The sequence below is a fragment of the Silurus aristotelis genome (assembly GCF_946808225.1).
Source record: "Silurus aristotelis genome assembly, chromosome: 15".
Taxonomy (NCBI): domain Eukaryota; kingdom Metazoa; phylum Chordata; class Actinopteri; order Siluriformes; family Siluridae; genus Silurus; species Silurus aristotelis.
This window is the reverse complement of record NC_139588.1, coordinates 21,114,806-21,130,286: the sequence shown is the minus strand read 5'-3', so window position 1 is coordinate 21,130,286 and position 15,481 is coordinate 21,114,806. Positions and strand designations below refer to the sequence as shown.

Sequence of the window (15,481 nt, the reverse complement as noted above, 5' to 3'; positions counted from 1 at the left end):
CCTCTGCCCATCTTTATTTTTAGAGACTTTACCTGTCTAAGATAATCATTTTCACCCAATCATCTGACTGTTGCCAATGAACCTAATTAGTTGGCACATTTTTCTCCAACTGTTTCTTCTTAGTAACATTTACTTTTCTAGACTTTTGTTGCTCCCATACCAACTTTTAGATGGGTTGCAGCCATCAAATTCAAAATGATTTTAAAATAGGTCTAAAAAATTACAAGAATTTCCTCTCAGTTCACATATGTGTTATGTTTTCTCTGTTCTATTATGACTGAAATATGGGTTTAGAAGATTTACAAATTATTCCATGTTGTATGTATGTTAGTAGTAATACAATGCTAATACTACAACTGTTAGCACTATTACAGTACTCATAAGTGCATGGGTAATTAGGTGTTATCTTTTAATTTGAATAACATTAAAATAATGTGTGTATGTGTGTGGACATAGTCCCTTCGTTTCTCTGAACTTGGAGAGAGTTAACAGAGCAGTGGTGTCTGCTTTAGTATGCAACGTGAGTGTGAGTGTTTGTGTGTGTGTGTATGTGTGTGTGCAAAGCATCACATGCTTTAGTATTCATCGTGTACTTGTTTGGGACAAGGCGCTCGATTCCCCTGTGTTTCCTTGCCTGACAGTCCTTCAGTCTTTACCTTGCCTTCCTTCTCGTCACACACACACACACACACACACACACACACACACACACACACACACACACACACACACACACACACATCTAAGAGGTCATCAGTCAGTCTTTACTGCAGCTGCCACTGACAGAGACATAAGAAGTTCTGTGGTCACCTGCTGATGGAATAGAGAAAAACTCTATTCTTTATTCTTCCCATACAAATCATGGTACCTGCCACTTAATTAATCACATCTGTTGTTTTCCACACATTACTGTATGCTACTCATCTTCTTTATCACTATCACTGTCAGATTTTTGTCAGATCTGGATAGATAAATAGATGGATGGATGGATGGATGGATGGATGGATGGATGGATGGATGGATGGATGGATGGATGGATGGATGGATGGATAGATAGATAGATAGATAGATAGATAGATAGATAGATAGATAGATAGATAGATAGATAGATAGATAGATAGATAGATAGATAGTACTAATACTAATTGCTAATGTACCTAAACACTGAGTTTTGCTGTGCTGTGTGCAATAATGACCATGTTGTGTGTATGTTCTTATCCACAGAGAGCTCCTCCTCACACTGGCACTTGGTCAGGTCTTGTCTCTGCTCATCTGCGGGATCGGTCTGACCAGCAAGTACCTGGCCACTGATTATCATGCCAACACACCCGTGTTCCAATGCTTTCTCAATTACATCCTGCTGTTTCTGGTTTACACCACCACACTCGCAGTCAGGCAGGGTAAGTCTGATTTCTCAGGATTATCAGGAAAATGATTGCAAGGACACTAAAAAAATCAAATGATTCATGATGTCGGAATTAAGATGCTGTGGCAGGATCTGGAGAAAGCATAAATAGCTTAAAAAAAAAAAAAAAAAAGCTTAAATTGCATTTAAACATCAATGAATTGAAGCAATGTAGTGGATCAAAATGTCTCCACAACTATGTGATAAAATGATAGACTCCTACAGAAAATATTTACATAAGGTTTTTGTTGCTAAAGTTGGTTTAACGTTTTACTGAGTTAATTTCAATTCAATTCATTTTTATTTGTATAGCGCTTTTAACAATGAACATTGTCTCAAAGCAGCTTTACACAGATAATGTGGTGATTAAAAGTGAATCTGTTCTTTAAAAGTAAGTTTGTCCCTGATGAGCAAGCCAGTGGCTACTGTGGCAAGGAAAAACTCCCTGAGATGGCATAGGGAAGAAACCTTCAGAGGAACCAGACTCAAGAGGGAACCCATCCTCATCTGGGTTGCACCGAATGTCCATTTGTAGCAGATATACAATGATGTGTTGTGCAGTGATGATGATCAGAAGCGAAAAGTAGTCCTGAGTCAGTGTAGGAGACTGTTGACATTAACTAAAGTCCAATCCATCCTCAAAGCACCCGTTCTACTCCGGAATTTCATGGAACCACCCAAGGTGCTGATGAGAAACCGTCCCAAGCTGTACAGAGTGGCCTCCAGTCGAAGAGAACACTATCCAGAGGCAGGCCTGGCCGAAGTGGAAAGATGCACAGGGGAGAGGGGCAGGAACAGTGGTCACTGGAGCCTCAGGAGCATGTTTATCTCGACTGAGAGAGAGAGAGAGAGAGAGAGAGAGAGAGAGAGAGAGAGAGAGAGAGAGAAGAGGGGTGACAGGAAGAGAAGGATATGGATTATTTGAACACTCGACTTGAACACTGAGACTGTGTCTGAGTCCCGAACACTGATTGGAAGGTTGTTCCATAACTGTGGGGTTTATAAGAGAAAGATCTGCCCCCTGCTGTAGTCTTCATTATTTGAGGAACCAACAGATAGCCTGCACCTTTTGATCTAAGTAGGCATATAGGATCATACTGGTACAGAAGTTCACTCAGATACTGCGGTGCGAGACCGTTAAGTGGTTTATACGTCAGTAGTAGTATTTTATAATCAGTGCGAGATTTGATTGGGAGCCAGTGTAGACTGATTAAAACAGGGGTGATGTCGTCATATTTCCTAGATCTAGTGAGGATGTAATCTAGTTACATATTTTAGCTTATCTGATTTCTGAATGTTGTGTTATTTTTATTTGGTTGTTTCTAGAAGTTAGGACCAAACAATAGGTATTAAGCCCTTAAGCCCAAAAAAATATACAATTGAGTATATTTGGTGTTTTGTATTTGTGCTTAATTTGTGCTTGTTCAATGTATTATAATAATTTTTTAAATAAAAAATAAAACAGCCATATTAAGATATTCTAATGTAAAAAAAAAATTAATTTAAAACCTATTTTCAGCTAGTGTTGGCAACAAATGTCAAGTAAAGTTGCTTTTGGTAGGGACTGTAAAATTTTAATAGTTTTTTGTATAAAGAAAAGGACCTCTGTTAGACCTTCCAGAGAACTTTGAACACAAATGACTTCCATTCCACCCACTAATCTTCTAATAATCTTTAAAAAAAAAAAATAAATCATGTAATCCAGTGGATCCTGTTTAATTCTTCATAAATTTCAATTGGAAGTCCACTGGTAGTGGATATTTATGTCCAGTTCCACACAGTTTTTACTGACTCTTTGGGGAAAACATGAAATTGGTGTAGTGAATACTGTAAAATGGAGGACATTTTGATTGAAGTGGGTTTTGGTAAGGGAGCAGTTCCTTGCTCGGAAATGAGTGTCTTTTATCCTTATTACTGTTTCTCGTGGCCTTTCCTCCAATCCTCCAATGATTCTCTGATGGCTCCCTCAGTGCTCATAAACAGTAAGCACCAAGCAGAGAAAGAATCAAGGACGGGCCATTGTGAAGAGCAGACTTACTGAACAGAGAGTGGGTCATAATTTTTCCATAAATCAAAAGGAAATTGTCCCTATATGTGACAAAAGTATGTTATAATCAGAACCCATAGTACACAATGTAGTTAGAATGTAAATATCTGTTGTCAATCTAGTCTGTATTTTTACATTATGTATAAAGTAGAATAATCAGTTTGTTCTGGACCTGTAAAACACAGTAATATCCAATAAATACACTAGACAGGGTGTCCCACAATACACAGTGACTTATATATACATTTACATTTATGGCATTTAGCAATCACCCTTACCCAAAGTGAATGGTTTCTGAGATGGCATGCAGTGCCCCAAAATGGTACTTTTTGCGTCTTTAACGTGACTTTTCCAAGTACATGGACACCAGAGACAACTGTGTACAACCACCAGACACTGTTATGGTACAGGAATCATGCAACAACAAATCTGCATGATGATGTATTTAATAACCTTTCCGACCTCTTTATGACTCTTTGCTCTTCCCTTAAGCCTGCTCGCAACCTTGGGGTAACTATGGATAATAAACTGTCCTTCTCCTCACATGTTGCTAATGTGGCTTGTTCTTGTCAATTTCTTCTCTACCGCTTCCGAAGGATTCAACCATTTCTGTCCACACAGGCTGCCCATGTGCTTGTTCAGTCTCTTGTCATTTTGAGACTGGACTACTGCAACTCTCTGCCTCTGAACGCTATTCGTTCACTGCAAATGATGCAAAACACCGCTGCACGACTTGTGTTCAATCTGCCCAAGTTCTCCCACACCACCCCACTGCTGCGCTCCCTTTACTGCCTTCCGGTAGCTGCACGTATCAGATTGAAAACACTTATGCTTACCTAAAAGGCCCAAAATGGACCAGCATCTTACCTCAGAGACCTCATCACTCCTCGCACTGCACCACGCTGCCTGAGATCCTACAGCACTGCTCAACTGGTACCACTTTTTCTCAGGGGAAGAGGTAAGTATACTTCAAGGCTCTTCTCTGTCTGGCATCGAGGTAGTAGAATTAACTTTACCTAGATGTCCAAACAGGGAAGTCCCTGGCTATCTTCAAGTGATGGGTAAAGACACTTTCCAAGTTTGCAATGTTTAAAAAAAAAAAAAAAAAACTCTACAGAGTTGTAGGCTGATTTAGCTTAAGTTGTAATTTAGCGTACCAGTGTAGATTTATTATTTATTATTGCTACAGACTCAAAGCACTCTTGTATGTGGCTCTGGACAAGGACGTCTGCCAATGCTGCAAATGCAAATGAGAGGGGACGTCGAAAACGGTGCTGGAGGAAGCGGACGGGTGGCAAGGGGGCAGGTGTCCATGCTAGGCTAAATCCAGCTGGCCACTTGTCTACTGTACTTTTAAACTTCTGCTCCCTGGACAATAAATTGGACTACATTAGACTCTAGCGGACCACGCGGCAAGAGTTTAGAGACTGCTAAGGCTTAGTGACAGAGTTCCGGGCGCCGCTATTTAGCTAGAAGGGCTAGCCGTATTTTGTGCCAGCAGAAATGCAGCTCTGTCAAGACTCGAAAGTGGCGGCGTGTGTGTTTATATCAACACCGAATGGTGCAAGAACTCCAGCTATTGAGTAAAAATAAAAAATGAGTAAATCTTTATGCCGAGTTAACCCGCGGAAGTCTGCTGGACCAGACAACATTCCTGGCAGAGTGCTAAGGGATTGTGCAGAACAGTTAGTGGATGTCTTAACTGACATCTTCAACATCTCCCTGAGCAGTGCTATTGTTCCAACGTGCCTCAAGAAAGCGACCATCTTCCCTGTGCTGAAGAAGTCTACAGTCTCCTGCCTCAATGACTACTGTCCCGTCACAGTCACAGACATTGGAATGAAGTGCTTTGAGAGTCTCGTCATGAGGCACATCAAGACCCAGCTTCCAACCTCACTGGACCCCATTCAGTCTGCATATAATCCAAAACGTTCCACAGATGATACCAACTCCACGACCCTCCATTTGGCCCTCACCCACCTGGGCAATAAGGACACATAATTATGAATGCTGTTCTTAGACTTCAGTTCAGCATTCAATACTATCAACCCCTTAGCACTTCATTGAGAAGCTGAGCCTACTGGGCCTGAACACTTCCTTTGCAACTGGATCCTGGACTTCATGACTGGGAGACCTGAGTCATTCTGTTTCGGAAACACCATATCCAGCACCACCACACTGAGCACTGGTGCCCCTCAGGGCTGTGTGTGCTCAGCCCACTGCTGTTTACTCTGCTCAGCTATGACTGTGTAGCAATGCACAGCTTGAATCACATCATCAAGTTCGCAGATAACATGACCATAGTGGGTCTCATCAGCAAGAACGACGAGTCAGTCTACAGAAAGGAGGTAAAACAGTTACCAGCCTGGTGTAGTGCCAACAACCTGTGTCTGAACTTTGAAAAAAAAAAACAACAACAAAGAGATGGTTGTTGACTTCAGGGGAGCAAACACATTGTGTTGATGTTTACAATACACTCCTGTTTATAGTTCTCTCTTCACATTGCTGCATAACATATTATACAATAGGTTTACTGGTCGGCACTATTTTGTGTTTTTGTGTATTTTCGTGTCCTGTGTTGTCTGTCTGCACTGTTTTTTGTCTGCACTGTTTGCACTTGTTTGCACACGATGCACTTTATGTGGCAAAGACACTTACTTCAGTTCTTAGCTATGTGTTCTGTAATGCAGCTTTATGTTGTGTGATGTAGCTCTATGTTGTTTAATGTAGCACCAGGGATCTGCAGGAACGTTGTCTCATGTCACTGCGTACTGCATCAGCTATATATTGGTGAAATGACAATAAAAGCTTCTTGACTTGACTTGATTTACAAAAGAGGCAGCCAATAAATGCATTCTCATACTGATTTATTAGGACACATACTAAGAATTCCATCAGAGAAAAACCAGAAAATAGTTAGAATGTAAGTGATCTTTTAAATACTGCTAAAAGTCTATAGATGTCTTTTGAAAGCAGCTGTTTGTACAACAACTGGATGTCAACTGTAGATCATTGGAGTTTAGGGAGGTGGTGGGTCCAGTCAAGCAGTGATTGAGGATCAGTGGGAGCGTGGTGCATTGCAGGGTGGTCTGTTTTTGGCTTTGTTGGTAATAGAGATAAACACCTCCATAACTGAGACCGAATCGATTCGCATCTTGGTGCATTGCCGACAATACAATACATTAAACATACATATGAAGCAGCTACCGATGCGATGCGATACTGATTCAACACAATGTGATTCAATGCAATGGAAAAAATATGAAGCTATGCAGTCCAACATGGTACAGATAGTTTGCTTTTATTTCTTTGGTTCAGACAGACAGCAAATCATCAATTTTCTTAAGTGCTTGCTGACTTCCAACGCATTACCTTTTCACAAACACGCCGTTGTTGTGCAAAGAAAAGACGAAATAAAAAGATGAAATAAAAACAGATGCTCTTTTCCTGTTCTGTGTCCAGCAAGATGCAGTGTTGTGATACCTCATTTACACGTAGCAGCAGTGGTACTGAAAGAACGCACTTGAGAAACTGTTTAGCGAAGGGAAATCAATCTACATATCAAATATTGGTCACAAATTATTGGTCACTTTCTAAATAATAAAAGTATAGCACATCTACTAATAAGTATATATGAATAAATTGCTTGTACCGATGCAAATATGTTAAAAACGATGCATGATACAAATGATTCGCGATACAAATGCCAACTTGTATCCCATGTCTTCAGATTGTTAAGTATCACACCGATGCACCGATGTGAATCTTAACATCCCGAGTAGGGGAGTATCAGTGTTTTTAATCTGATGGGGTCGGCTACAAGAAGCCAGTGGAGGAAGCATAACAATGGTGTGGCATGGGGGTTTACCTACACTCATTGATGCTTTTGTTTTTTTGTATGCGTCATTCGGACTATTGTCCTGCTAAAAAGAGAAATTCCTCTTCATTTTCAGCTTTCTAGCATAGGTTCTGTTCCAAAACTGATTGGTTTTAGAGCTATCTATCATTTCTCTCATCTTCTGTAAAACCCCAGTTCCTGCTGAAGAAAAGCAACCCCAAAGCATGATGTTGCCACCATCACGTTTCAATGGGTGATATTTTTTTTGCTGATCTAATGCGTTTTTTGCGCCAAACACATTTGAAAAAGTTCAGTCCTGGCCTCAACAGACCATAATATGTTTTTTCAAAGTTTAGCCTGTTTCAGATAAGCATTTTTCTTGTTGGCAGTAAAAAGACTTGTGTCTTGCCACTCTGGCCCAAAGCCCAGACAGATGAAGAATACTTCCCATACCCCGTTGTTACATGTAGGGAGCAACCTGTACTTGCCAAAATGTGCTGCAGCTCCTTTAATGTTGCTGTAGGCCCCCTGACAACCTTCCCGGCCAGGTTTCTATTTGTATGCTCATCAGTTTCTTTGAGCATTGTCCTGTTAATGTCATCGTTATATTGTAATAATAAGCTTGATTTTCTCTACTTGTTCATCATTGGTTATGTCCCGAGTATATTTAGTGCATCGGAAGTTGTTTTGTAGCCCTCTCCTGAGCCATACCTTTCAACACTGAGATCCCGTTGATGGTTTGTAAGCTCTTTGTGGTTTTCCCATGGCTTTTGCAGAAAGGATGCAACCAAGAAGTAAAAAAAACAGAACAATTCTATAATAACAGCAAAGATTTATTTGAGGATAATCAAAGAAGTATGTATTATTTATCACTGATGATCAGTTGATTCTTAAGACAGCTCCATACTTGTAAGGATGGTCATACTCAATTATAAAAGGGTGTACAATTAAATAAAATTTTTCTTGGAAATATTTGATTTAGTGTGGCATTGTATGGGTTGTTGTCATTGTGACATTAAAAATGGAAATGGTCTGACATGATTTATCATTCTTTTATTTTTCATCACAAGAACATGTTGTTTTAACGAGGGTGTGTAGACCTTCTCGATTCATTGTAGTCTGAGGGCTGTTGTGTGTGTTTGGGGGGGAAGACACGGCCCTTCTCTGTCATCATTTCAATAATTGATCTGAGAAAATCAAATATCCTCCCAGACATGGAAAAAAACAAGACTGCGTTTCAAAAACCTGACATTGTTAAATAAAGCACGTAATTCTGATGCAATGTCTGTAAAACCTTTTCCACTTGTTTTGAACATATAAAAATCCGACAGATCTATGTGCCTGGAAGGCTTCGGGAAGATGATCATTTTAAGGATAACATACTGGTACTTTGAGCTTGTGTAGATGCTCAGATGAGATTTGTTTGATATGTAAAGCTTTTTTTTTTTTTTTTTTGTGCAGTGCGTTTGATGTATGCGCTGAAGTTAGCAGATGTAGCGGTGACAGACTGCGAAGTGTTCTTGTCATGTCGGAATCGCAGAAATTACGAAACACGGATTTGCAGTTTCTTTTTGGAGGTGTTCATTCACTTAAACCTGGAGATAAGTCGTTTTAATTGCAACAATAAATCGGATATAATGATAAATGCATATTTTATTGTTGCACTTTTTGTCAGGGGGGACAAAATACAACAGAAGCAAGTGCAGGTAAAAGTTTTTTTGCTAAAATCCAGGCAATGTATGCAAAATCACAATCCAGAGTCAAGGAAGAGAAACAGAACAAGGTCAGGGCCACAAAAAGAAAAAAACGTGAACGGAGTAAAAAACAGGGTCAGCAATTTGGAAAACAAATGCTTTAATATTGACGATATTAACAATGGTGAAGAAGTGCTGTTTTGCTAAACTGTACTGTAATTAGTAAATTAATAACCAATTACAGTTTACAACCCAATACTGAAAAAAGAACGCATCTCTATCGTAAGTCGGGGACTACCTGTGTATTTTGTTTTTCACAAAAACTTTCTTTCGGCTTCTCCCATTAGGGGGCGCCACAGCACATCCGCATGTTTGATTTGGCTGGATGCCCTTCCTAACGCAACCCTTCCCATTTATCCGGGGTTGGGACCGGCACTATGGCTTGTGCAACCCTAATGGCTGGGGTAGGTTCCCTGACCGGGTATCGAACCCGGGCTGCAGCGGTGAGAGCGCCGCATCCGAACCACTAGACCACCAGGGAACCGTATTGTTTGTCACAAACTAACGGTTTTATTAGAACAGGTTTGCCTCTCATCATAGTTTACCTCAAAATGTCACAAAACTGCCAACAAAATTTGAGATTCGAGAATGAAAATTATACGTTTTTTCTTGCCGTCTGTTCCTTCATTAGGCTTTACTTTGGTTTTGTGAACTGTGCACTTTCCGTGCGAGCGATCAGAACACATTTGTTATATCAGAGTCGTGTGTCTGAGCGGATGCTGACAAATTGCTTTGCCCACTCAGTTTTTCTCTGGTGATTTTAGAATGTTATTCGGTGCTCCAGTAAACACGGCTACATGCCACCTAAAACTGGATGCTCAGTGTTTGTATATATATATATATATATATATATATATATATATATATATATATATATATATATATATATATATATATATATATATATAATGTGTGTGTGTGTGTGTGTGTGTGTGTGTGTGTGTGTGTGTATTGAGTGGACTTTCCGCTTTTCCTCTCCTCTATTCCACGTTTCATGCATCACAAACTCACATGACCCTTAGCACCCTGCTCAAATTCAACTTAAACTGTGGCACCCCTGAATTAGGGTCGGTAGATAGAGGAGGAATTGTGAACAAGGGAAACTGGTTGAATGCCATCTCCGACTCTCTTCCTCCCTCTCCCTCCCTCTCCCTCCCTCCCTCCCTCTCTCTGTCTTTCCTTCAAAGCCAGGGCACTTATTGGTAGAAGAGATGAGATGTGGCTCCTCATATTAATGCAGCCAGTCCGTTATTAATTATACTGGGCTAATGCTGATAGGAATGTTTCAGATGAAGGCATTCGTGGCCGTCTGTCGTTATTAAGTCTGACTTATATTATGCCAATTTACGAAGCACTGTGCTTTGCTGAACAGAAGAGAGAGAGGGCTTTTAATTAAAACTCCAAATTATTTTTTTTGCGTTTGTTGACGGGAAATCTCTGAGGTAATACATGTCAACATGACAGCTTTTATTTAGCTTATGGTTTTACTCAGTGTCCATGTATTTATGGAAGAAATAAAAACACGATACTGATACTTATAGAGGACTGGCCTGTATCGTAAATCATATCATGTCATGTCAGACATTATCACAGATCGTGAGGTGGTATAAACTTGCACATTATATGTTATGTCACATCACATCGCATGTCATGTCATATACTGTACATCATATTATATCATATCGTGTTTGTCATCACGTGTCATTGATGTCATCACATGTCGTGATATTCTGTGGATAATGTCATTACATCATATACAGTCGTCATATACAGTACACCATATATTATGTCATCATATGTCATGTCATATACTGTATTTCATGCTGTCATATCATGTCATGTCATATACTGTACATCATATGTTATTTTATATCATATGTCATTTCATATACTGTGGATCATATGTTATGTCATATGATATAATGCTGATTAAATATATTTTATAATGTCATGTCATTTATTATGCATCCTGCCATGTCATATACTGTAGATCATATGTTACATCTTATTATGCCACATCATATTATGTTGTATCATAACCCAGCCATTAGGGGGGCACAAGCCAGTGCACTCTTAGTGCCGGTCCCAAGCCCGGGTAAATGGGGAGGGTTGCGTTAGGAAGGGCATCCAGCGTAAAACATGTGCCAAATTAAATATGCGGATCACAAATGAGAATTTCATACCGGATCGGTCGAGGCCCGGGTTAACAACGACCGCCACAGGTATCGTTAGCCGACAGGGTACCGGTGGAAATTGGGCTACTGTTGGCCGAAGGAGGAGAAGGAGAGGAGGAAGACGTCTACAGAGACGGCAGGAAAAGGAGCAGTGTAGAAGAGTAGAGGTTCGGGTTGGTACTTTAAATGTTGGTACTATGACTGGTAAAGGGAGAGAGGTATCTGATATGATGGAGAGGAGAAAGGTAGATATGTTTTGTGTTCAGGAGACCAAGTGGAAAGGGAGTAAGGCCAGGAACATTGGAGGTGGGTTTAAACTGTTTTATCATGGTGTGGATGGGAAGAGAAATGGTGTAGGGGTGATTCTGAAGGAAGAGTACAGTAAGAGTGTAGTGGAGGTGAAGAGAGTTTTTGATAGGGTGATGAAAGTGAAGCTGGAAGTTGAAGGGATGATGATAAATGTCATCAGTGCCTATGCTCCACAAGTTGGCTGTGAGATGGAGGAGAAGGAAAGATTCTGGAGTGAATTGGATGAAGTGGTAGATGGTGTACCTAGGAAAGAACGATTGGTGATTGGGGCAGACTTTAATGGGCATGTAGGTGAAGGGAACAGAGGTGATGAGGAGGTGATGGGTAGGTATGGTTTTAGGGAGAGGAATGTGGAAGGGCAGATGGTGGTAGATTTTGCTAAAAGGATGGAAATGGCAGTGGTGAACACGTATTTTAAGAAGAAGGAGGATCATAGGGTGACGTATAAGAGTGGAGGAAGGTGCACACAGGTGGATTATCTTCTGTGTAGGAGATGCAACCTGAAGGAGATTGGAGACTGTAAGGTGTTGGCGGGGGACAGTGTAGCTAGACAGCATCGGATGGTGGTCTGTAGGATGCTTTTGGAGGCGAAGAAGAAGAGGAGGAAAGTAAGGATTGAAAGAAGAATAAGATGGTGGAAACTGAAGGAGGAAGAGTGTAGTGTGAGGTTCAGGGAAGAGGTCAGACAGGGGCTTGGTGGTGGTGAAGAGGTGCCGGATGACTGGGCAGCTACTGCAGGAGTGATGAGGGAGGCAGCTAGAAAAGTACTTGGTGTGACATCTGGAAATAGAAAGCAAGACAAGGAGACGTGGTGGTGGAATGAGGAAGTGCAGGAGAGCATAAAGAGAAAGAGGTTGGCAAAACAGAAGTGGGATCGACAGAGTGATGAGAAAAGTAGGCAGGAGTACAAGGAGATGCGGCAGCAGGTAAAAAGGGATGTGGCGAAAGCCAAGGAAAAGGCATATGAGGAGCTGTATAAGAGGTTGGACACTAAGGAAGGAGAAAAGCATTTATACCGATTGGCCAGGCAGAGGGACCGAGCTGGGAAGGATGTACTGCAAGTTAGAGCAATAAAGGATGGAGAGGGAAATGTGTTGACAAATGAGGAGAGTGTGTTGAGAAGATGGTGGGAGTATTTTGAGCAGCTGATGAATGAGGAAAATCAGAGAGAGAGAAGGTTGGAGGATGTGGAGTTGGTGAAGCAGGATGTAGATAGGATTAGTAAGGAGGAAGTGAGAGCAGCGATTAAGAGGATGAAGAATGGAAAGTCGGTTGGACCAGATGACATACCGGTAGAAGCGTGGAGATGTTTAGGAGAGATGGCAGTGGAGTTTTTAACCAGATTGTTTAACAGGATTCTGGAAGATGAGAGGATGCCTGAGGAATGGAGAAGGAGTGTGCTGGTACCGATCTTTAAGCATAAGGGAGATGTGCAGACCTGCAGTAACTACAGGGGAATTAAGTTGATCAGTCACACCATGAAGTTATGGGAAAGAGTAGTGGAAGCCAGGCTGAGAGAAGAGGTGACCATCTGTGAGCAACAGTATGGTTTCATGCCGAGGAAGAGCACCACAGATGCCTTATTTGCTTTGAGGATGTTGATGGAGAAGTATAGAGAAGGACAGAAGGAGCTGCATTGTGTATTTGTGGATTTAGAGAAAGCGTACGACAGGGTGCCGAGAGAGGAGTTGTGGTATTGTATGAGGAAGTCAGGTGTGTCAGAGAAGTATGTGAGGGTGGTGCAGGACATGCATGAGGACAGTGTGACGGCAGTGAAGTGTGCAGTAGGTACGACAGACTGGTTCAGGGTGAAGGTTGGACTGCATCAAGGATCGGCCCTGAGCCCTTTCCTGTTTGCAGTGGTGATGGACAGGTTGACGGACGAGGTCAGACAGGAGTCTCCCTGGACTATGATGTTTGCAGATGATATTGTGATTTGTGGTGAGAGTAGAGAGCAGGTTGAGAAGAGCCTGGGAGGGCAGTGGAGTGATGCAGGGAGAAGAGGTGGAGAAGGTGGAGGAGTTCAGGTACCTGGGGTCAACAGTGCAAAGTAATGGAGAGTGTGTTAGAGAAGTAAAGAAAAGAGTGCAGGCAGGGTGGAGTGGGTGGAGAAGAGTGACAGGAGTGATTTGTGATAGTAGGGTATCTGCAAGAATGAAAGGGAAAGTTTATAGGACTGTGGTGAGACCTGCGATGTTGTATGGATTAGAGACTGTGGCATTGAGTAAAAGACAGGAGGTGGAGCTGGAGGTAGCAGAGCTGAAGATGTTGAGGTTTTCGTTGGGAGTGACGAGGATGGACAAGATTAGAAATGAGTTTATTAGAGGGACAGCACATGTAGGATGTTTTGGTGACAAGGTGAGGGAGGCGAGATTAAGATGGTTTGGACATGTGCAGAGAAGGGACATGAATTATATTGGTAGAAAAATGCTGAAGATGGAGCCACCAGGTAGAAGGAAAAGAGGAAGGCCAAGGAGGAGGTTCATGGATGTGGTGAGGGAAGACATGCAGGTAGTTGGTGTGAAAGAGGCAGATGTAGAGGACAGGGTGGTATTGAGACGGATGATCCGCTGTGGCGACCCCTAATGGGAGCAGCCGAAAGAAGAAGAAGAAGATATTATGTTGTATCATGTAGATCACATGTCACGTCATGACAGGATAGTGTTTATGATAATCATTTAAAGTCATGTCATATACTATAAATCATATATTACAATATGTCATATCATATGTCATGTCATGTCATAATGTTGTTTTAAATATATCATGTAATGTAATGTCATGCCATGTATCATATATCCTGCCATGCTGTATAATTTAGATCAGGGGTCTTCACAGTTTTTCAGGTTTCGGACCCCTTGTGTCAAACACAGCCACTAATATTAATAGAAACCAACAAAATTACGCTAGTTATATTAACACAATTAGAACTATGTTGTTGTTGTACATGCATCATATCATATCATATCATACAATGTCATATTCCTATAATTTCCCATCATGTTGTGTCACGTGCCATAAGACATTTTAAGTTGTTGAAATGTTTGAAAATGTTGTAATATCTGGCAACTAAGTGATAGTTCTTACGTAATTTGGAAGTGAGGGGTGAAAGGAAAAGACGAAAAATATCTATCATGAGAACTGTGATTGTAATGTTTGTCACATTGGACTTTATCTTTGCAGGTGTAATTTGTAGCTATAATGCAGACAAATCGGCAGGCAGCATTGCAAGTCCTAGCGAATGTCTTGCAACCGTGTAATTCAGATTCTTGCTGCTGGTTTTTGTCAGCGACATGCCTATTTATTTTTTACTGAAATAACAAATATTTTCTATCTTTTTTTATTAAAATGAGATGAGTGGAGAAGTGAGAAAGTGATGCGATTGATGTTTTAATAATGCATTTAACCATGGCTGTTGATTTGATTTGTTCATTCAGATCATGCAGGTTACATCTAGACTTTTAGAAATTACTAAAATATACAAGTATAGAACTACAATTAGAATTGATTTTTACTATTAATATAAAACTAATAAAATATCAGATTTTTCCCTTTTTTTTGTCATTTTGTGTATTCCTGAGTGTTAAATATTGCTAGATATGTTGTATTTGCTGACTTCTCATGTATCAGTGCCATGAGTCTTAGAATATACCTAGGACAAAGTTACATACCAAGGCCTTCGAGAATACCAACAACACAGTCTGGCTCGGCTTTCTTCTCTTTTATTTGCTGTTTTTTCTCTTTCTTTGTGCTCGAATCTTGAGATAGTATGAGTGTAAAATTTCTAAGGTCACACTTCTGGTGTGAAAAAGCTGTTTGGAAGATGCTTCATGCATGCAAATACATATTTAACATATTTTGTTCCGTACAAATACATACTTTTTTACATAATAATTACTCTTTTTAAAAATAATCAAAGACTAGGTGTTTCCAAACTTGTGACATGGCGCATGT

General features: G+C 40.7%; 1 protein-coding gene across 1 annotated transcript in view; it reads left to right on the top strand.

Moving 5' to 3' along the window:
* slc35f1 (solute carrier family 35 member F1) overlaps nucleotides 1-15,481 on the top strand; it is a 154,380-nt gene that overhangs the window by 66,809 nt on the left and 72,090 nt on the right. Inside the window, exon 2 of the mRNA XM_083562535.1 lies at nucleotides 1,225-1,400. Within this exon, the coding sequence (XP_083418661.1) occupies nucleotides 1,225-1,400 (176 nt within the window). The remainder of the gene's footprint in view (nucleotides 1-1,224; nucleotides 1,401-15,481) is intronic.